The 22,369-nt window shown below is 39.8% G+C and overlaps 1 protein-coding gene across 1 annotated transcript in view; it reads right to left on the reverse strand.

Moving 5' to 3' along the window:
• The window catches only part of LOC122803802 (vomeronasal type-2 receptor 26-like), a gene marked incomplete at its 5' end in the record, with an annotated part of 837,235 nt that overhangs the window by 757,150 nt on the left and 57,716 nt on the right, over positions 1-22,369 (reverse strand). Inside the window, one exon of the mRNA XM_044073487.1 lies at positions 3,650-3,670. Within this exon, the coding sequence (XP_043929422.1) occupies positions 3,650-3,670 (21 nt within the window). The remainder of the gene's footprint in view (positions 1-3,649; positions 3,671-22,369) is intronic.

Genomic DNA, 22,369 nt, shown 5'->3' on the forward strand with positions numbered 1-22,369 from the left:
AGGAACACGTGTCTTTTTAAAATATATACAGTATTAAGGCTAACTAGCAACATAAGGATAGAGGGACACCTTCAGAAATAAAATGCTGCAGGCAAGGGAAAAAAAAAAACAGATCAGTGATTTATAATAGCCTTTCTCCTGCCCAGTAGAATCTGAATGATAAAGAGCAATAGAAATGGAAGAACCTTTACAATGATGTTTGTGTAGAGAGACAGCACTATCACTTTGCAAAAATATATTTAATATGCTTTGTTTTTCTTGAGAAGGGAAGGACTTGTATGCTGTAATATGAGATTGGGTTCAAATGAGACAATATTATAGAAAAAAAATGCAAAGTGGCACAATGAAAACAGACTATGAAGGATCAGTCTGTAATAGAAAAGGAATGTAAGTTAAGTAGAAGAAATCTATAATCCTTAAATGGCTTGGTTTGACTTACTGGTTTGAAATATGAATGGGCTTGATGATAAAAAAGGAGAAGATACAGATATGTGCTTACAATAACAGCGCACAGGAAATAATGTTACAGGAAGCAAATCTGAAGTATAGAGAAAATAAAACTTTTAGAGTGGGGGAAATGAGACTTAATATTAATTAAAAAGGATATAGGAATTAAAATTCAGGACGAAATGAACAGGCAGGGAATATTTATAGTGGTGAGGGGATGTTGACAGGGTGAAATAATAGCACTGGCTGCACTATATACTCCAGTGAAAGCACTGACACAAGATAACAGAATATTATGGGAGATGTTCTAGCCTTTCACCAAAAATATATAGTTGTAGCAGGAGAAAGGAACACTATAGGAAAAAAGGAATATGTTTGTGGAGTACTGTAGAGTGTAGATACTTGCTCAGCTAAATGCATATATTTGGATTCATTGATTTAATGAAAATTAAAAATGAAATGGGATATATATATTTTTCAGCAAAATTTTATAATATGGTCCAAACCATGAAACACATCTGGTGATAATAGTAGCCACAGATTTACAGTGGATATAAAAAATTTACACACCCGTGTTAAAATGTCAGGTTTTTGTGGTATAAAAATTGAGACCACAATAAATCATTTCAAAACTTTTCCCACCTTTAATGTGATCTATAACTTGTACAATTCAGTTGAAAAACAAACAAATCTGTTAGGGGAAAAATATAAAAATTAAAAAATGACAATAAGCTGGTTGCATAAGTGTACACACCCTTAAACTAAAACTTTGTTGAAGGACCTTTTGATTTAATTACAGCATTCAGTCTTCTTGGGTAGGAGTCTATCAGCATGGCACATCTTGACTTGGCAACATTTGCCCACTCTTCCTTGCAAAAGTGCTCCTAATCTGTCAGAAGTCTTGTGCACAGCCCTCTTCAGGTCACCCCAAAATTTTTCTATTGGATTTAGGTCTGGCCTGTGGCTGGGCCATTCCAAAACTTTAATTTTCTTCTGGTAAAGCCATTATTTTGTTGATTTGGATGTATGCTTGGGGTCATTGCCATGTTCAAAGGTGAAATTCCTCTTCATCTTCAGCTTTCTAGCAGACGCTTGAAGGATTTGGGCAAAAAGTGACTGGTATTTGGAACTGTTCATAATTCCCCTCCACCTTGACTAAAGCCCCAGTTCCAGCTGAAGAAAAGCAACCCCATAGCATGATACTGCCATCACCATACTTCACTGTGGGGATGGTGTACTTTTGGTGATGCAAAGTGTTCTTTTTGTGCCAAACGTACCTTTTGGAATTGTGGCCAGAAAGCTCAACCTTGGTCTCATCAGACCATAACACATTTTCCCACATGCTTTCGGGAGACTTGATGTATTGTTATGCAAATTTTAGCTGATTCTAGATGTTTTTCTGTGTAAGAAAAGGCTTCCGTCTTGCAGCCCTATCCCATAGTCCAGACATATGAAGAATACTGGAGATTGTTGTTACGTGTAGTACACACCCAGTATTTGCCAGAAATTATTGCAGCTCCTTCAGTGTTGCTGTAGGTCTCTTGGCAGCCTCCCTGACCAGTTTTCATCTTGTCTTTTCATCAATTTTGGAGGGAACATCACTGTTGTTCCATATTTTCTCCACTTTTTGATGACTGTCTTCACTGTGTTCCATGGGTATATCCAATGCTTGTTATGCCACCAAGCTGAGAAACTTTGGAATTTTGTGTGAAAATGTTTATAGAAACATTTCTGTAACCACATAAGACTTGAAAAAATATTCCCACAGGCAAGAAGTGTGTGTAGAGATGTGATGGTTCAGAAAAAAAGTTCTTGGGAACAAATATTTTTGGAATGTACAGAGTTTCCTCAGCACAAAAATGATGTGAACAATATGCTTAGTATTATACATAGAAGAGAATTTAACTTGTAAATTTTTTTTTGAGTTGGTATAAAATAACATCTACATGCTTAACAATGCAAGCTGTTTTTAACTGAATGAAAGTACTGAATCTGACATTATGCTTCGTTATTTTATAAATGTGTAATTACCAAAAAAAAAAGATTGTATCAACAATTAATGTTGAAATAAGTGCACTATGCATGGGGATTCCACACATATCAAACTGAAAAATGTTATGGAGTGCTCAAAAAATGAATGAAGAAACAGAATTATGAGGATAAGTATATGGGTTGAAACAATAAAAAAGTCTAAACGAGCCAGAATGGGCTGCAGATTTTAAGGCATGTAATTTTTTCCATGTATTATTTTTGTGCACGTTAATATAAAAGGAATTGTTTCAGAATAGTTTAATAAGATATTGTTTGCTTTCTCGTTTCCTTGTTTTGTTTGCTAGAATGACAACACTGGCTGTTTATTTCTTTTCTCTGAGTGGTATGATAATTTATACGTTCACTCTGAACCTGGGACATCTTTGGGTTGTCTTCATTACTGCTGGAGCCCTAGGGTAAGTTATATGACTTGTATGGTAAGTCACAGTGTACACATATTAATACTGTACAGACAGAGGTGAAAGTCCAAACTTGTCAATGCATTCTCCCCTGCAGTAATTATCAATGCTTTTGTAAATTTATGTTTTATGTGTGGTGTTAAAGAATTCCACACTCCCACAATCCTCTGTGGAAAAATAAGATATATTGTTTGTGGTTTTGTTTATTTATTGATTTCACCTTTGCTAATCAGTTGGGTGGGCTGGTCACAACATCTTTTTCAGCCATAATACAGGCCTTTATTATAACAGCAAGTATTAACAAAAAATTAAAAAAAATAGAGTAAAAAAGTAACAAAATTATTGATTCAGGACTGCTGGGCATTATGGTGGGCACACACTGGCCCCTCCCACCATTAACATAGCTTCCTGGTGTAGGTGTTAGTAGGCCACATTCTCACCCTACTTATCAGTACTAAATACACAGGCCCATTTTTGGTGATATTAATCAATGCGGCCAAATTATTTAGAGCCAGTTTTTATACTGCCAATTGTCTACCCCTGATACAGTGTTCAATCTGTAACCTGTGTTCTCCAATTACAGGATACTATGCACCACAGTTGATGCCTAAAGCAGTTGGTTTGTAGAACTCCTCCCCTCCACCTAGAATATGTGCTTCTGCCACAACTCTATTCAGTTTGTACTTTTACTCTACCTACTGTAGTTTAAAACTAGTTTATATATGTGGGATCATACTGATCCCAAAAGGAACTTTTAACCGAAGCACAAACAGCTGGGCATACTTCCGCGAAAGTGCTTTTTACCAAAAAAGCACTTTCGTGGAAGTATGCCTGCAGCTAGAGGGAGTCGTGGGGGAATGACTGTTGCGGAGATTGTACTATGGTGCGGATAAGGAATTATTCCCTTTTCCTCACTGTAGTGCGATCTCAGAGTGAGAATATTAAAGTAAGGGGGTGTGGGGGGCACAGCCCCCCCACATGGGGGTTGCAGGGGGGGACTTACCCCCTGCATAAAAGTAGATTTATTGTTTTGTTTTGTTTTTTTTTTATAACACACTTTAACGAACGTGCTCTTTTGGTGAAAGCGCTTTCGTTAAAGTGTGTTCGGTGATTGTGGATTCGGACTATTGAACTTTTGTTCAATAGTCTATCCATATATATATATATATATATATATATATATATATATATATATACATATATATATATCTATATATATATATAGATATATATATATATATATATGACAGATGTATTCATGACTGATTGTATATTGCAGTAATGTGCAATGATATTAGGATATATAATAACTTTTAATGTGGTGATAGTTTGTGTATAAACTCTGATACAGATATCCACTCCAGCTACATATATTTTTCACAAAATGAGGTAGTCACCTGTGTCAGTCATTTAATTAAAAATAATGTAATTTTTTTGAGATGAGTGTCAGTGTTTTTAATTTAAGTTATAACAGGTTGTTTGAACTGGGATTGCATTTTATTCTTTTTGTCTGAGGAGCAGTTACTAATTTCATGTGGGAGTGCACCCCATAGGTTGGTACACAGAGGAGATAATTCTTGCTCAGTGAGTCATTTGTACATTGCTGGAGTATGTTTGTATTATCTGAAAAGGTACATGGCTGGTACGGGGTGCTTTGTACTCTCAGTCTGGAGCAGAGTGTGGGATTACAGGGAGGAGGGGGAGAGCTTCACAGTCTTGTATTGGTAGTCCGTTAGCATGCTTGAGAGGAGGGAGAGAGCTTCAATATCTTAGACTGCGAGTCAGTTAGCATGCTTGAGAATAGTGTACTGCTTCTCTGTATGGGATTGAAAGAATATGTATCAGATTCTAGTTAATATAATTATAAGTCAGTCAGGTTATTCTTTCCTTATGCTTCACATTGGGGTCCTTCCTCCCTTTTCAGTCCTTATTTCTTTCAGGGTCAGCCCTCACAGTTTCCCCTCAGGAATCTGTACACCCAAATCATGTCATGAGGAAGCATTCTCTCCTTCTTATGTCTAGGGCTTAAATTCCTAGCTCTTTCACTGTCTGACTATATAATAATGCTACCCACCTGGTAGATTTCCTTTTCCCACTGTTAAGTAGTCCACATTACACTTCCCTGTTTAGTCCACAGCATTGATCACAGGACTGCAAATGTGGCCTTACGGATGCAATGTACAGTGGTGCCAGTACCCTTCTGTGCTTTTTGTCTGTTTCCCTTTGAATGCCTGCTTTGGTAGCTAAATTCTCAAACTGTTCCTGGTGGTTCTTAGCTGCTTTTTTTTATCACTGAAGACCATTCTTCTCCACTGTACTACCCCTACTTCTCATCCTCCTCTCCACACCTTCCAAATAATGCTTCTAGCAACTTCGCCACAAACCCTTTCTTTGCTTAGACCACCAGTATCCCCTTCTTTAAACAGTAAACAGAGTACAGAGGATTACTCCAGATAAAATCACTTTAGCTAGTGGATTTAGACTTATTCTCTGATGACCTCCTTGTGGGAGGAATAAAGATGCCTTGTTGAAGTTTCAAGTAGTTTATTCAGTTTAGTAGGAAGATGGATGAATGTTCTTATTCTGGGTTACAGGTGGAATACCAGACATGCCTCAAGCCTTCGGAATTACATTTGTTTTCTTTTCTAAACAATGTGAACTGTAAATTAGCTTGGATATTTCTATTTCATGTATATAGTTAACAAAGTTTTGTTGCAGTTTTTTTAACTTAGGTTATTTTATGTCTGCTGTAGTATCAAGATTGGTTCATAGGTTTTGTGAAATGTGCTTTTATTTGTGTTGATGTTTTGCTTTTTTATTATAATTTTTTGAAAACTTTGATAAATATTAAAAAAAAACCTCAATCTGAACCATATAACATGCAAGTCCCGTACCCTATTTGCCTATGTCGCAGTACTACCAAAGATGCTTGCTTTCCCTTCACTGATTACTGTTTCCTTTCTTATTAGGCTTGTACCATTACTGAGTAGCACTTTGCACCCTTCCTACCCCCTCTCTGCCTTGATCAATTCTTCTAGGCCTGCCTAAAGTGCTGTCTATGCTAATCTCTCTATCCCCACCAACCGTCACCTGTTTGTACCTTCTGGTGTCCCTCACCCTTATCTCCTTATTACAGCTGACGTTTTATAGGTAGCTATCTGAGTACATTTCCTGAAGTTTTCATGAGCATATATTAAATCATTTTGGAAAAGGAGGCATTTATGTATGGGTGAGCAAACATAGTCAAAACAATCAGCAGTTTGGGGTAATTCTTTTAGAAAATAAAAAAAAACAAGCTCAAGTATACCTTCACAGCTGTGAAACTGTTAAAACCAGAATTTAATGAAAAATATAAAAAAATATGTAAATAAAAACCAATAAATGGAGGAGCGAAAACCCAGTAAGCACTTTTGGCATATAGCCTTCTTCAGATTTGAAGGTACACTTAAGCTTGTTTTTTATTGTCTGTCTTTTCCTCTGTGTACTAATTGTGGTCCCTAGAGCTTTTGCTTAGTTTGATTCTTCTAGAAAATGGTCATTAGCAAACAGTTTAACTGTCCTGTTTCTGGCCTACTATGAGGTGGTTGCTAAGTAATAAGCCTTGATGATTATAAATGCCCAGTTTGCTTTAACATAATTGGACCCTCCCTAAACTGGCACTGTGGATGTTCTTGCACCCTTGCTTTTCAGTACTCGGGTACATTTGCACTAGCCAGTAAACTGTGAAAATACCAAAGATTCCTTCTGGGAGTCTGCAGCACACTGGCCAGATTTCTGGGGACCCTGGGAGGCAGTCTATCTGGTCCTTCTGTTTTATCCCACCCAAAAGCAGCCAGGTATCTAGCTTCCTTATCACTATCTCTCTTTCTTTTTTTTTCTCTCTCTCATGATTTTTGTCCACTGCCCTTTCCATTCTACACTGTCCCTATCTTAGCACGGTACCCCTTACTTTCCATTGTTAAGACTAAAACAAAGCATTCATTTAGCAACTCATAGATTCATAGACTGTTGCTAGGCTAATAATGCAAGGGGCCTTTCTAAGCCTAGCCAAGTTTTCCCAAAAGAAGAATCGTGTCCTGACTCCAAATAGGTCATTGAGGGCCAGGCATTTATAAGCTACCTCTGTCCATAAGGGACATGGGTGCCAGGCCTGGTGTAAATTTCCTATTCCCCATCCACATGTCTAGGTTGTGCTTAAACTGGGTAATAGACAAACTCACCTTCACATGGATGGGAAGCCTGTTCTGTAGGAGGGGTAGTCTCTGGGACACATATCTGTCTCTCCAGCATGTTCTGTTTAAGTCACAGACAAAATTCAGGTCTCTAGACCTTGTATTTCTCATACTTTTTGACTTACAGATGTGTAGGAGATTCATAAGTGTGGGGTTTGTGGATCCCTTGTAAGCCAGACGTAGATCACCCTCTGCAATCTACAGGAGACTGAATACAGGGAAAGACTTTAAGGTGCTGTGTATCAGGTAGGCTTGTTACACTTTGTATTCTTTTAGTAAAGAGCCTGTGAAGTCACTCTAGTTGCTGTATATGCCTGATCAGGTACATACCAAAGGGAGCATTGTACTCTCTGACTGGTCTCATAAGGGTGAAGTACAGTGGGATAATTACCTCTTTCGACCTAGATGCCATGCCTTTACTTATAAGTTGCACAGGATAAAAGGATTTCCTCACCATTATGACCATGTGGTGGTCAAGGTAAGGCTACTGTCTATGTGCATACCCAGATCCTTGACTACTAGGTTGACTCTTAGGGGTGTATTATCAACATGGTAATTAGCCAGAATGGTTGATTTCCCAAAGGGTACAATTACTCTTTTCTTAGCATTGAGTTTAAGGCCATGGCTTTGACACCATTTATTAGTTAGAGATAGACCTTCTTGAAGAATGCTAGTGTCTACAGGGGAGTTGATGATAATCTCCAGCTTGCAATCATGTGCAAACTTAGCCAGCCATAAACTTTCAGCATTTGCTCCCATTTCAGACAAATAGATGCCAAAAAGGAGTGGGCCTAATACCAAGACCTGGGGGACTCCATTAGTGACTGGCATCTTTGTGAAGGTGGCCTTACCTGTTTTGACCTCCTGGGTCCTACCACTGAGCCACTTGGCTGTTCAGTGGGTGATAAAAGGGTTTATACGTAAGTTAGTGAGCTTGTCTATCATGCTTAGAGGGGTACTGCATCAAAAGCCTTGCCCAGGTCGAGGTAAGCTGTGTACACAGTCTTACCTTCATCCATTGCTTTGATGAAACCTCTCAAAAATCCACCAGATTTAATAGGCATGACCTTCCTTTAACAAAGCCAAACTGTGATGGTTTCCAGTGTTCTCAGGTTACCAATGTCCTCATTTATCACGTCCATGATGATTCTTTCTATGGCCTTACATATGAGGCTGGTAACACTTATGGGCCTGTAGTTAACCAGATCAGTGGCTGGACCTTCTTTGTACAGGGCAGTGGCTGTAGACATTTTCCATTCCTTGGGCACAAGACCTGACTAAAGGCTCCAGTTGAAAAGTGATTCAAGTGGACCAGAGAGGTCATGTTTCATGCTATTTATTAAACACCCAGGGGATGTTATCGGGGCCCTTTGATGCAGTGTTTTTGGCCTTGGAAACTGCATTATTGAACTGTTCTATAGTAATGTTTGGGGGGATTATATTATGCAGTATTTTCTTTGGACTATCTGGGGAGGAGGGGGGGGGGATTTTGAGCTGAACCTGTCAGCCAAAAGGTTGGCAATGGCATCCAGTTTAGTATGGGTGATGCCATTTATAACAAGTTCTGCCCATTATTGTGTATTTCCTCTGAGGTTACATATTTAACTGTAGAAAGCTTTGTTGTTGTCCTTTGCCTGAGAAGCATTTTTTTCTTTAAGTTTAGCCTCTGAAATATTAATTAACCCTCTTAGCTACCTGTTTAGATTGGTTAGGGGGCTTATAGTATGTATGGCTTTGTTTCTCCTACCCTTGCCCAAGGTTTTTTTTTTCTTTTGTTGTATAACCAATTAATAGTCTCATTCCACCAGGGCAGCTTGTCTTTTAGTTTGTCTTATTCATAGTACAAGTGGGCACAGCTTGCTTTATACCAGTAGTTGGTAACCCACAGCTCTTTGATCACGTGGGTGCGGCTCTTCTCTACAGTCGTAAACTTCCATGTCTACAGCCGAGCAGCTGAATTTCCACATTCGCAGCTAAGCAGCTGCTTGCCCTGAGTTTATAGAACCAGAAATAACTTCTGCATTAGCAGCTGAGGCTGAACAACTGCTTGCTTGCCCTGTATTTTTTGACTGGCATTCAGAAGTTGGAGGGGAAATTTAAACAAACTGTTCCGTTCCCTCCATGTAAGGCAGTTAGGATGTGGTTGCTTTATGGTTCACATCTCTCCCACTGACCATAGCTGAAAAAAAGATATTTTATTTTTATTTATTTATTCATTTATTTATTTATGTATTTATTTATTTTGGCAAGGGTGGAATAGAAAGTGGTGCAGTTGAGAGCATAGCTGTCAACTGTCCAGGTTTTCACAGAATGTCAGATTTTTCCCTTATATTTTTGGTCTGTTGTATTTTTCTTGCAAATCTCTGGCAGATTATTGAGGACTGAAGTCAGAAAATGGTGGCAGACATTTGAGCTTTAGACTTCATGTCCTTCAGAAAATTTGTACAAATGCAAACTTGTTGTTTTGGCTTTAAAGTTTGTAAGAGCAATATTTAAAAGGTGTCCCTGTTTTTTTCTTTTGTTCACCATTATTTGTGGCTTTGTCCAGATTTCTTGGGTTAAAAGAGGTTGAGAGGTATGGGGTGTAGTGATTTTAAACCTCTTCTCGCAGAACATTATTCTGGAAGTATTGTTCTCACAGTTTCCATTTATTTCTATGGAATTTGCTCCTACTGTTTTCTAAGGATCCCATGTCCAGTTCTTGTATCTCTGCTACAGTATTTGATACTTCAAATATAGTTGGTTTATAGTAGGAGTGGTTCTAGCAGGGCTTATCTTAGTACTGTTTATTAAACAGTTAGATAATTAGTCAGGATCCATGGAGGAAGTTTTTCACTCCCACCACAGTACTCAACTGACAAGACTGCACCCCCCCCCCCTCGCGTCTACAGCTGAGCAGCTGAATTTCTGCATTCGTGGCTAAGCAGCTGCTTTTCCTGAGTTTTTAGAACCAGCAATAACTTTCACATTTGTATTAAATACATATACACCCATATTGTGTTAAAAAATCATATCTCAATCCCCCTTCTGTAACCATTACGGCTCTTTGCAAATCGTGGGTCAAACTTTTAGGATAAATTGTCTCTTTGCTCCAAAAAGGTTGCTGGCCCCCAGTCAATACAGCTATCAATATGGCTGTACAGAGATTTCGTAAATAGCTCAGTGTATTCTATGGTGTTTACAGGGTTTGGGGGTGCTTGGAATTTAGCCAAGGTGTTGCTTAGTAGAGAGAAGTTAGCCTTGGAATAATTCCTAAAGGTTTTTGGTTTTGCTGGATCCCCGGATTTAATTTTTATTTCAAGTAATACTGCCTTATGGTCAGATATGACAAGCGGAGATATTACATTGAGTGAGGAACACTGGTCCCCCATGTTCATGAGTACAAGGTCAAGGATGTTTGTACCCCTGGTAGGAGAATGGACCAACTGTTCCAGGATGTTGATATTAAAAAAATTAGGAATCTCTGGGCTTGTGCATTAGAACTGGTGTAGGATTCCTAATCTATAGAGGAGTAGTTCAGATCCCCCATGAATATTGTATTGGGTTCAACGGTGAGAGACTCTAGTACACTGAAATATGTAATATGGGTTTCCTGTGACATGGAAGGGGACCTTTATGTTGCAAGGATATGGTACAGTACACTGTTTATGGTCAGTTGCATATGTATGAGTTACAGTGGGTCATACACTTTAACTAGTTTTGATGTGAGATTAGCCTTAATGCAGACTGACACTCCTCCACCTTTAGTTCCCTCTTGTCCAATAGCTGGTCTAAAGGTGTGAAAGACATAATAACCTTGCATAGTTGCGGTACTCACAATGACTTTAAACCATGTCTCTTTTACTACACTGATGTCTACACTCTCCATGGAGAGGAAGGCTTGTAGAGAGTGGAGTTTCTTGTTAAGGCTTCTAGCACTGAACAGTACCACCTTCAGATATTCTTTCATAGCTTAAGTAAAGACAGTAAGTTTGTCAGTTTGGCATTTCCTAAAAAAAGGCACTACGGGAATTGAAAAGGTCTTTGTCAATATGAAAAGCCTAGATGGTATAAGTTCAGACCACCCTGGTAAAGCAGCATGGTCCATCAACCATGTCCTCCAAGGCTGTCAGATATTGTACCCCCTCTGGATTGACACCAGAAGCTATACCAGTTGTTAAAATCAATCATTTTCTGTTGCTGTGATCTCCCTCATGTTTGCACATCCTGACCAGATTTCTGCTCTTTTCCCATCTTGTTCCCTTTTTGCCTGTTTTGTTTCATGTTCCACCTTTACTGCCGTAGCCTACTTTGTTGACCTTCTGCAAACCTCCAGTCTGTTTCTCCTCCTACGTCTGACCCCCTTGTTTCCACCTGTTATGAGCCCTGGTTTGTGCCTTAAGTTCTAGCCTAACATTTCTATGAAACCACATTGGCTTTCTTCTTATTTTGACATTTCGCCTTTCACTTGTCTTTAGGCCTGAGTAATCTGCCTCTTACCACATCCTCACTTTGCTGCCATCCTCCTGTGTCATCATTGATCCTGTAGATCAGCATAGCTAATCTACTTCCTAAAAATTCCACACCATTATATTTTTATTGCTACCTTCTTCCTGTTCTCAGCCACATATTGCACGATCACTGATGCCTATTGGAGTCTTAACCTGGACATTCATGGAGGTGCTGCACTGGTTAACAGTACCTCCAGAATTCTTAGAATCTCCCACTCCACTTCTGACATGCTCAGATCTCAATTACTGTTACACTCTTAAACTTTCCTCCTCTGGTCTTCCTTCAGTCCTTTATTTTCCTCTCCTGACAGTTCTGAAGAATGATACACTGAGCAAGCCCACATCTCTCCCACATCCTCTGTATGAACTGCCAAGACACTTAGCCTGCGTTCTGCATGGCGTATGAATGCTGGATGGCACAGTTGAAGTTGTCCTCCTTAAAGGAGGAACTAAGGAACAAGATGTTGGGTGCCAGTTTCTTGGTGAGAGTGTTCTTCTGGCACTCTGCTCATGACCTAGTCAACAATTTTCTGAGAGGAGAAACAGCTCCTCAACTGTATGGAGGTCCTTTAAGTTCATTTTCCTCCCACTTCTTTTCCTTTCTATGCCTGAAAGACAAAGATGGCTTTTGGCACCCGAGGCAGATCCCTAAGTGCCATACTGTTTTGCCCCCTCTCTATCAGTAAATCACCTAAATGGTTGACTGTGAGCCATGCTGCCACAGTTTTAAGTCTAATCTGGGACTTCATGGGGAGGTAGAATCACCCTAAAGGACTAGTGGACTCTAAATGTGACATCCTTAGGCAATGTTGTGGAGCTCATCAGTTCTCCCCAGAAAGAGTTACACTGGCAGATTGGTCCATTTCATCCGCAACCTTTGAATATTTCCAATCTGTTATTGCCAAGGGAACTGTAGAAGATGATGTAGCAACAGAGAAAGGTTGGGGTTTAACTCCCATATCTTCCTAATCTCAAAGACAGTAGAGGATTTGCATCCCATTGTGGCTCTTACTGACTTTAACCAGTGTATGCCACCCCATCTTGGCTCTCACTGACTTCAGTCAGTTTGTGCCATGCATTTGATTTCAGATAACCAGTGTATGCCATATAGTCAATTTCAGATGGTTCCCCTACAAGGGATTATGTCTTTGCCCCTGCAGGGAGTCTGAATGATATTACTGGACATGTCCTTAGGTACACCAGCATTTGGTTTTGAGACAGGAGAATTTTCTGGTACTTTATGAATGAGCATCACTCCCTCAACAACATGTTGCCAAATGGACTTTCCTCAGTACCTGCTGTCTTCAGCAAGTTGTTGGCTGTGGTGGCCAGAGCCAGGCAGGAGTATTTCCTAGTGCCACTGTACCTGGATGACTGACTTCTTTTTGACCCCTGCAGAATCTTACTGGAGAGAGTCCTCTTGTGGGGACTTCCTTATATGGTTGTCATCCCCAGAAATTATATGTTCCCTGGAAGTGATCATAAACTGGAAGATATTGTGTCTGATCCATGAAGGGGTGTGGGGTTTGTATTTAGATTGTCTCCATTGTTAGTCATTCCAGCCATTAGAGAGGGTTCAGGATGTCCTGGTATTATCTGACTGGATGAGGATATAGTTCTGGGCCCAAGTTTGGACTCTCTTGTGTGTCCTCGGCCTGATGGCTAGTTTCACTGTGCCATTTTGTATACCTGAGAATGCTAGTATTGTATTAGCCTGCAAGGTGTCAGACGATTCAAAGCCACAAAGTTACAGAAGTTATGTTGTTGTTATTGTTCTTAGACTCTTGTCACTGAGCCCTGGTTTGGTTGAAAATCCCCACTAATCTTCCAATGGGTGTTCCCTTTCTACATCAGAATCCCTTAGAGGTTTGTTTTGTGACAGTCATCATTGACTTAGTTGGTGACCTCACCAAGGTTCTCTTACAGTGCAAGCAGTATGGTCCTTGCTGGAGGGGGACTCTGTCTCAGCAATTAGGAGGTAGAGATATTGCTGCTGGCTCTGGAGGCCTTGGAAAAGGAGTTGCTTTTAGGGTCTTTACTCATCCTATCAGACAGCCAATCTGTCATGTACTTACTCTACAAGGGACAATAGAGTTGCACCTGCTGTGCTGTCCTGCATTGAATCACAGCCATGGACATCACTCTCATAGCATTTCATATTCCCAGAGGGATGAATAAATAGAAGGACACTCTGAGCTGCTCCACCTCTTCTCGTCTGAACTTGTGGATTCAGAAACAATGTCTGGTCAGTGTCTTTCAGCACTACATAAGTCAAGATTACATCTCCTTAGTTTTCTGAGTGTTTTTGAAACTTGACCATTTAAGGGGTCATTTGGGAAAATGGACTTAGTGGTTACTTTAGTGCAATAGTAGGTGTGGAAAGCCTCAAAAGGAGGGGATGCCTGTGTCTACAGGGGAGGGGTACTGTTGCAGTATAATGCAAAGGGTATGTTTTACATAGTGACTAATAACAGCCATTGCTGATCAATGTCTAAAGTGACTTTCTAGGTGTAGGTGCTGTAAGGTGACCGTCTGTGTATATGTTGTGTGAGTGACCTTCTTAAGTGAATTGCTTGAAATGTCCATCACTATAGGGTTATTTAGGGAAAAAAGTATTGGAAAAGTGCAGGGCAACAGGTACATGATTATCTCTACTACTTACACCAGTGACATTCCTATACCCCCGAAAAGAGATTACCTAAATTCAAATCAGGTGCAAGTAGTGGTCAAAGAAGGCTCTAAGGCCAACAACAGACCAGGTTGAAGACCTGGAAGTTGACTGGAGAGAAAGAACAGCAGTTCAAGAAGTTACTCAGGGCTCTAGCACCCCAAGAAGAGGAGGAAATAGCAGTAGTTGAAGTAGAATGGCAGCACCTCAAAATAGCATATGTAAGGGGTACAGACAGATATATGGCAAAGCCAGGTATGGAAATAAGGTATGTAAGGAAAGCTGTTGGCAGAATGCAAAAGTCCAGGAAATCATCAAAAGAAGAAGGAGTGCAGGAAAAAGTGGGAGATAGAAAAGACAGACTGGGCTAGGAAGGAATACTGGTTGACTAACAAAGAAAGGAGCTGCAATAGCAAAGAACAGATAGATAATTGAAGGCAGTCTACCAGCTTCTGGAAAGTGACTCAGTAGGTGCACAATGAAACTATATCAGGTTGCAAGGCAAAGACAGAAAGACGGGATGTCAGCAGCAACCTGCTCACCAGCCCACAGGACATCAAAGGAAGATGGAAGGAATATTCCAGCAGCTTATAAATGAAGAAAACCCCACAGAAGCTGTACTGCCCCAGACACAGCCTACAATGAAAGAAGAAGAGGAGCCGACCCTAGAAGATGTAAGAATAGCACTAAGGAAAATGAAGTCAGGGAAAGCAGCAGGCTCAGATGAGGTTACAGCAGATATGATAAAGATGCTGGGTAAGATAGGGGAGAAATGACTCCTGAGGGTACTCATAGCAGTGTGGAGAGAAAGGTGTAATCCACATGACTGGAGAATAAGCATACTCATGCCAGTGTAGAAGAACAAAGGAACATCCACAACTGTGGGCAGTACAGAAGCATCAAACTCCTGTCACACTGCATGGAAATTCTGGAGAGGATGATTGATAGATGGATACACAGAGTAGTAGAAAGTAAGATGGGAGATGAGCAGTTTGAATTAGGATCAAGATGCAGCACAACTGACCTAATGTTTGCAGTGAGTCAGATAGTTGAGAAGAAGCTAGAGATGAGGAAAGATTCCAACTGGGCATTCCTAGACTTGGAGAAAGCATATGACAAAGTCCCAAGAAAGCTGATTAGAAACACTGGTAGAATTAATGTAGGTATGTACAAGGACCCAATGACTCAAGTATGAACAGTGTTCACTCTCACAGTCAGGTTCCCAGTGAGTGTTCAGTCTCACAAAAGGGTCCCCAGTAGGAGCATGTCAGGGTTCAGCTCTGGGCCCACTGCTATTCATACTGGTGATGGACTACATCAGCAAACAAGTCAGAGGGGACAGATCAACAAAATTGCTGTATGCAGACAATGTGGCATTACAGGCAGATTCTGCAAGGCCTTTAGCAAAGGATAGGGGATTGGAATGCAAAACTGCTGGCATATGGGATGAAACTAAGTACAAATAATACACTGGTAGTGGCAACAAACTGGGAAAATCAGAAGAAGCTGAGAACTGAGATAGAAGGGAAGATGGTGGTATGGGTTAACAGCTTCATCTGGAAAAAGTGGTTGAAGAGAAGGGAAGTCTGAACAGGTCAAAACTGTAATCAGAGGGGCTGCAGCCAACTGGCATAGAGTGTCAGGCATAGTATATGACAGAAGAATGCCAAAGAAACTGAAAAGTAAGGTGTACAAAATAGTGCTACGGCCAGTACTACTGTATGGTACAGAAATCTGGGCAGTAAAGGCAAAGCAAATGAGGAAGCTAGAGGTGATGGAAATGAAGTGCCTGAGACAGGTGGTAGGATGCACACTGTGGGACAGACAAAGAAATTACATAAAAGCAGAAGCCAGAGTAGCTCCAGTTGCAGAAAAGATCAAACAGAACAGATTGCAGTGACTTTGGCACATGTACAGAAAAGCAGAAGACACTCTGGTGAAGAAGAAGTGGGACAGACAGGAAGAAGGTAAGTGGAAATGAAGGAGTCCAGCAAAGAGGTGGATGGATTGTGTGAGAGAAGTTCTATGATAGTTAGTCATGAGCATCGAAGAAGGCAGGAGTGTAGCATTTAATTGAGAGAGATGGGGCAGTTAACACAATGCCCTGACCTCATATAGAGAAAAGTGGGAAAAAGGGGATTGATGATGATGATGGTGATGATTTCCGCTCAAGTCTACAAATCACTGATGAGACAATACTGCTTGCTTTGTGTAGATCAATGAGTGTGTATGTACCTTTAAGAAGCTATCCAAGAGCTTGCACAAGTGTATAAATACTGAACACGTACAAGCTAGACTGCCATTTTGTAGTAAGCATGTAATCATGTAAAGACTGTCTGTTAACTAGTTCATTCATATTTTATGATGTTGCTAGCCATGCTGGTGTGTTTTTATGTATTAAAGCATCTAAACAAAATACCCCAGCTGCTTGTCATCTATGTTAGAGAGAGAGAGACAAGCAGCATGGTGTCAGAAGCGGCATGTCCAAAGGGCATGAAGTTAGAGGTGGTATGGCTAAAACGACTTAAGGCACTTGCTTGGAACTGGTGGAATATACATGGGTGAATCATCCCTAAAATGTGCATACTTCACAAAACAGGTCAGAAATTAATTCCATGTATTAAAACTTGCTCAGCACTATTTCTTATTTGTAAAATATGAAACGAGGCATACAGAATGAACGGTCTAAATGATATTTGCATAAACTGATATATGCGATATGGAAAAAAAATATTTAAATTACTATGGAAACTGTTTGAAATAAAGTCTGATTTGCATAAAATGAATAAAATAAGGGAAACGACCACATTTTCACAAAGCATGTATATCTGTATTAAGCCAAGATATCCAAGTTTTCAGAAGGGTATAAAATGTTCGCACGTTTGTGCAGTGTTACAGTAAAGCTATTTCACAGAATACAGATATTACAGAGTGTATTTCGCAAAGTACATTATTTCAACTAATTTCTTGTGCATTTGAATGTTATTACAAACTCACAGAACAGTTTGTTCATGCATAATTACAAGGGCCATATTTTCAGTGTGTTTGTGATTTCGAAAACCCAGTGCACTTGTGTTTGATAGTAATACTGCAGAGAACTGGAGTGTTTGTGACCATAAAAAGGCATTCATTCTATTTAATTTAAGTGGGTCAGAAGCCACTGAAAGGGCGCATTCATTTGTGTATGCACATGCTATCTATACAGGAGAGGGGGGAAAACCGTCATATTGTTGTACCGGTTGAGTCAAGGGAGGACCCAGAGTGCTTAAAACATGAATTTAGAGAAATGTGTAATCCCCAGACATATGTTAATATGAAAGGTACTTACTTTACACAAGGGATCAAAAGCCTGGTGAAACTTTTGCAGCATATATAACTGACTTGAGAAATAAAGCTAAAACTTGTAGATTTGGTGATTTAAGGGATGAGCTGATAAAGGACAGATGTGTGTGGTATTAAAGAGGATGTTGTGAGAAAGACAGTGATTTAACTTTGAAGGCCACTGAGATTTGACAGATGTATGAGCTCAAGAAAAGCACACAAATATGCCTACAAATGAGAACAGCTCTGGAGGCCACTGTGATAAAGCTCTTGTTGATGGTATGCAGCACGTTATTAAAAAAACAGGCCCAAGCACATGGCAGCAACTGTAGCCTCTGCAGGACTCACTGGTAAACCCCAGAACTTTTCAGCAAATTCTAGAGTTCGCACAGTCTCAGTGAAGCATTAGAGTGAGTCAGCAAACTCATAGCATGGGCCCCCACCTAGTTTCATTGACAACTGTCGTAATTGTGGTGGAAGTCATGAATCTAAAAGAGGAAAAATGTTTAGCTTTTGGTCAACAATGCCACAAATGCAATAAATGGAATAATTTCAAAAGGTTTTGTAAATCAAAAGGCCCGTATTATTTTATTAAAAGGGACCATTTTAGAAACAAGTTGATCAATTAGAGAGCTGCAACCCTACTCTTTATGTGGATGGTGTGTCAGTGCTTCATGAAACAGTCAATGCAGTAGATTTAAAGGCAACAAATGAAGTATTTTGTACTGTTTGGATAAATGGTAAACCCATAGAGATTAAAGCTGATACAGGTTCCAAGTGCAATGTTATGTCAGCAGAAACATTTGCAAGAGTGTGTCACAGTGAAAGGCTTGACTTGGCAAGGTATGTGAAGCTTGTTGCTTATGGAGGTGAAGAAATTCAAACTGAAGGCTCAGTAGTGCTTTCATGTTACTCTGCTGGAAGAAGCTGTGACTTGTTATTTTATGTGGTCAAAAAGCACATCCAGTAATTATTAGGGGCTCAGAGACAGTTTGAAAATGGGACTGCTTTCATTTAATAAGTAAGTCCATCATGTTAGCTTAAAATACTACTACTCTAATTTCGCCCAGTACATTTTTTTCACCTATGCTGATCTTTTTGAAGATAAACTAGGCAAACTTGCAGTTGTGTATTCCATGAAGTTAGGCCCAAATGTCAATCCAGTTATTAGGCCAGCATGGAAAGTTCCAATAGCCATGCAGGACAGAGTCAAAGCCGAGCTAGATAAAATGGTGTGAGAAGGTGTGATTTGTCCAGTTGAAACTCCAACTGAATGGGTATCTTCAATGGTGGTAGCTCGCAAGAAAAGCTCAGATGACATCAGAATATGTATTGATCCACGAGATTTGAACAAAGTGCTAAAAAGACCTCATCATCCAATGTGCACAGTCGAAGAAGTCTCAGCTTTGATGCCAAATGCCACAGTTTTTCTGTCTTAGATGCAAAGAGTTCATTTTGGCAAATTCAGCTTGACAAAAAATCATCATTGCTCACTACGTTCAGTACTCCATTTGGCAAGTGCAGATTTTTGAGAATGACATTTGGGATAAATTCTGCAAGTGAAGTCTTTGAATGTGTAGTGGAGCAAATTTTTTCTGGGTATCCTTGTGCTATTATAGTAGACGACATACTAGTAGGAGGTCATAATGAAATAATATCAGGATTCACAGCAATAGGGCAACACACAGAAGTACCACAGAAGTCACAGGAAAATAAAGTTGAATTTAAGTTGAATTTAATGAAGCGCTTTTCGTCTGTGGTGTACACAGACTTCCTCAGACAAAAAGTATTACAAACTACATTTAACTGAACAGCAGCTTAAATATCCAGCAGTATTAAGTCAAAGGTTCAATTAACCAATCAGGCACACCTTGAACCATGAATAAAAATTTAAAGTTAAAGCAAGCTCACAGGACTTGAGTTCAATCACTCACATTATATTAAAATTAAAATTAAACTAGACAATCATAAAATCAGCCAGTTGTTAGCCTATCATCTAAATAGACACTAGCCACTACCTGATGTAAACAAGTACAAAACACAAAACAGTTAGAGTGTGTTACAAACTCATAAAGGCAAAAGACTATCTAACCAGGTTCTTAAGTTTAAGAAGGCTGCTAATAGAGCAGCCTTCATTGAGACCTGGTAGAGCATAGGCATTTAATCTAATTTGCCATCAATTCAGACACCTCTAATAATAGGTGTACAGGGGCTCCTCTAATAGTGTCATGCATTTGTTCTATAACCATAAACTTAAAATGGTGGTCTTTATGCTGGATGATATGTTTAGCAAGAGCATTTTCATCTTTCGCTTTATTAATTGCATATTGATGTTCGTAGATCCGATCTTTATATCTACGCTCGGTTTTACCTACATAAAAACCTGTGCATTTTGGCATAATGCCACATAGACCACCATTTTAGAGTTACAAGTGCATCTGCATCTAATGTCGTATCTAATATTATCAATGTCAAATCGGTTTGATTCAAGAATGTGACGACATTGATTGCAGTTTTGACATTTGAACATCCAGAATGCGGGTACTCTGCGCTCAGGTTGTTCCAACAACATTTTCATATTTTACCCCTTCTATATGTAACCTCAGGTTTAACTCCCAGTTTGTTCAAAATTGCAAGGTTGGAGCGGAACAAGTTCCAGTTCTTAGTAATGATGTCCATAATAGACCTACTACTTGGACAATATGTAAGAATTAATCTAGTGTTATTATTATGTATAGGAGTAGTTCCACCTATACATTCTAACCTAGACTTCGGCCAACCGGAAGAACTGATGTTCAGTATAGGTTTGTAAAACCCACTGGATCTTTGTTAATCACCTCATTGACTAAGTTGTCTAATAAGTTAAGTGGATAGCCTCTATGAAGGAACATATTCTTAAGTAAGTCACATTCCCTAAGAAAGTCATCATCCAGGCTCACCATCCGGGCTGCTCGTGCAGGAGCTGACCCTTAGCCACAGACCTTTTTGGTAGCTAGGATGGCAGCTACTAAAATGAAGAAAAGAATTAGAGTAGGTAGGCTTTCTATATATGCTGGCCACATATTTATTCAAGATGTCATTTTTAAGCCAACCATACGTCTAAATAGGCTGTTGCCTCAGTGTTGAAGGAAGAGGTAAAACTAAAAAGTCAGTGGAGTTATTAAGTAAATTTAATAATAACAGGCTATCAGCTTCTTCACCCTCTAATAAAATAAAGATGTCATCCAGGTAGCGGTGTAGTACTTGATCTTAGACACTACTACCGACTCATTGTTTAATATGTTCTCCCTTTCCCAGTATGACATCACTATGTTGGCCAAGCTGGCTCATAAAGGGACCCCATAGCCACCCCAGTTTTTGTAGATAGAAATTCTCTCCTAATAAAAATAGTTGTTATAAAGGATCAAGCCAACAATTCAATCACAAGGGATATTTCATGGGCGGGCACCCTTACTCTTAAGGAAGAAGGCCACCCAGTCCAAAGCTATCTGCAAGGTATACAAGTGTATAAATCCTTGACATCTATTGTCAGGAAATTGTACTCTCTACTGAATGGAATGTTGTTTAACTTATCAAGAAAAGACCAAGAGTCTTTACAGATTTGCTCTTCATCCTCAAGGTACTTCTGCAGGATAGTATCAACCAGCTTGGCACAAGGATATGTAGGAGAGCTACCATCAACAGTGGGCATAGGTGATTAACAAGGTCCTTGTGGATCTTGGGTATACCAAAGATACAAGGGTACCTGGGAAATAATGTGGTAAGGTATTTGTGTTGACCTTGGTTAAGTCTACCCTCAAAAAACATTTCGTCCAAGGAGCTCTTAATTTTATGATATGCGTGGTTTACCTCAGACCTTGAACTAATCATCCGCAAAAACAAATTGACAAAGCCCCCCCCATCGGGGAAGATTTTAATGTAACAAAAACCAACACTTTTTCCCCGGGGTTTACATTTCTTAAAGAAAAAAGTTTTAACAACAATTCAACGTAGCCTACTTCTTTGTTGACCTTCTGCAAACCTCCAGTCTGTTTCTCCTCCTACGTCTGACCCCTTGTTTCCACCTGTTATGAGCCCTGGTTTGTGCCTTAGTTCTAGCCTAACATTTCCCTATGAAACCACATTGGCTTTCTTCTTATTTTGACATTTCACCCTTTCACTTGTCTTAGGCCTGGAGTAATCTGCCTCTACCACATCCTCACTTTGCTGCCATCCTCCTGTGTCATCATTGATCCACCGTAGATCAGCATAGCTAATCTACTTCCTAAAAAATTCCACACCATTATATTTCTTTTTATTGCTACCTTCTTTCCTGTTCTCAGCCACATATTGCACGATCACTGATGCCTATTGGAGTCTTAACCTGGACATTCATGGAGGTGCTGCACTGGTTAACAGTACCTCCAGAATTCTTAGAATCTCCCACTCCACTCTGACATGCTCAGATCTCAATTACTGGTTACACTCTTAAACTTTCCTCCTCTGGTCTCTCCTTCTTCAGTCCTTTATTTTCCTCTCCTGGACAGTTCTGAAGAATGATACACTGAGCAAGCCCACATCTCTCCCACATCCTCTGTGTATGAACTGCCAAGACACTTAGCCTGCGTTCTGCATGGCGCATGAATGCTGGATGGCACAGTTGAAGTTGTCCTCCTTAAAGGAGTGAACTAAGGAACAAGATGTTGGGTGCCAGTTTCTTGGTGAGGAGTGTTCTTCTGGCACTCAAGGCTCATGACCTAGTCCAACAATTTTCTGAGAGGA

Source organism: Protopterus annectens, chromosome 6.part0, assembly GCF_019279795.1.
Source record: "Protopterus annectens isolate FY-2018-M chromosome 6.part0, PAN1.0, whole genome shotgun sequence".
Classification (NCBI taxonomy): domain Eukaryota; kingdom Metazoa; phylum Chordata; order Ceratodontiformes; family Protopteridae; genus Protopterus; species Protopterus annectens.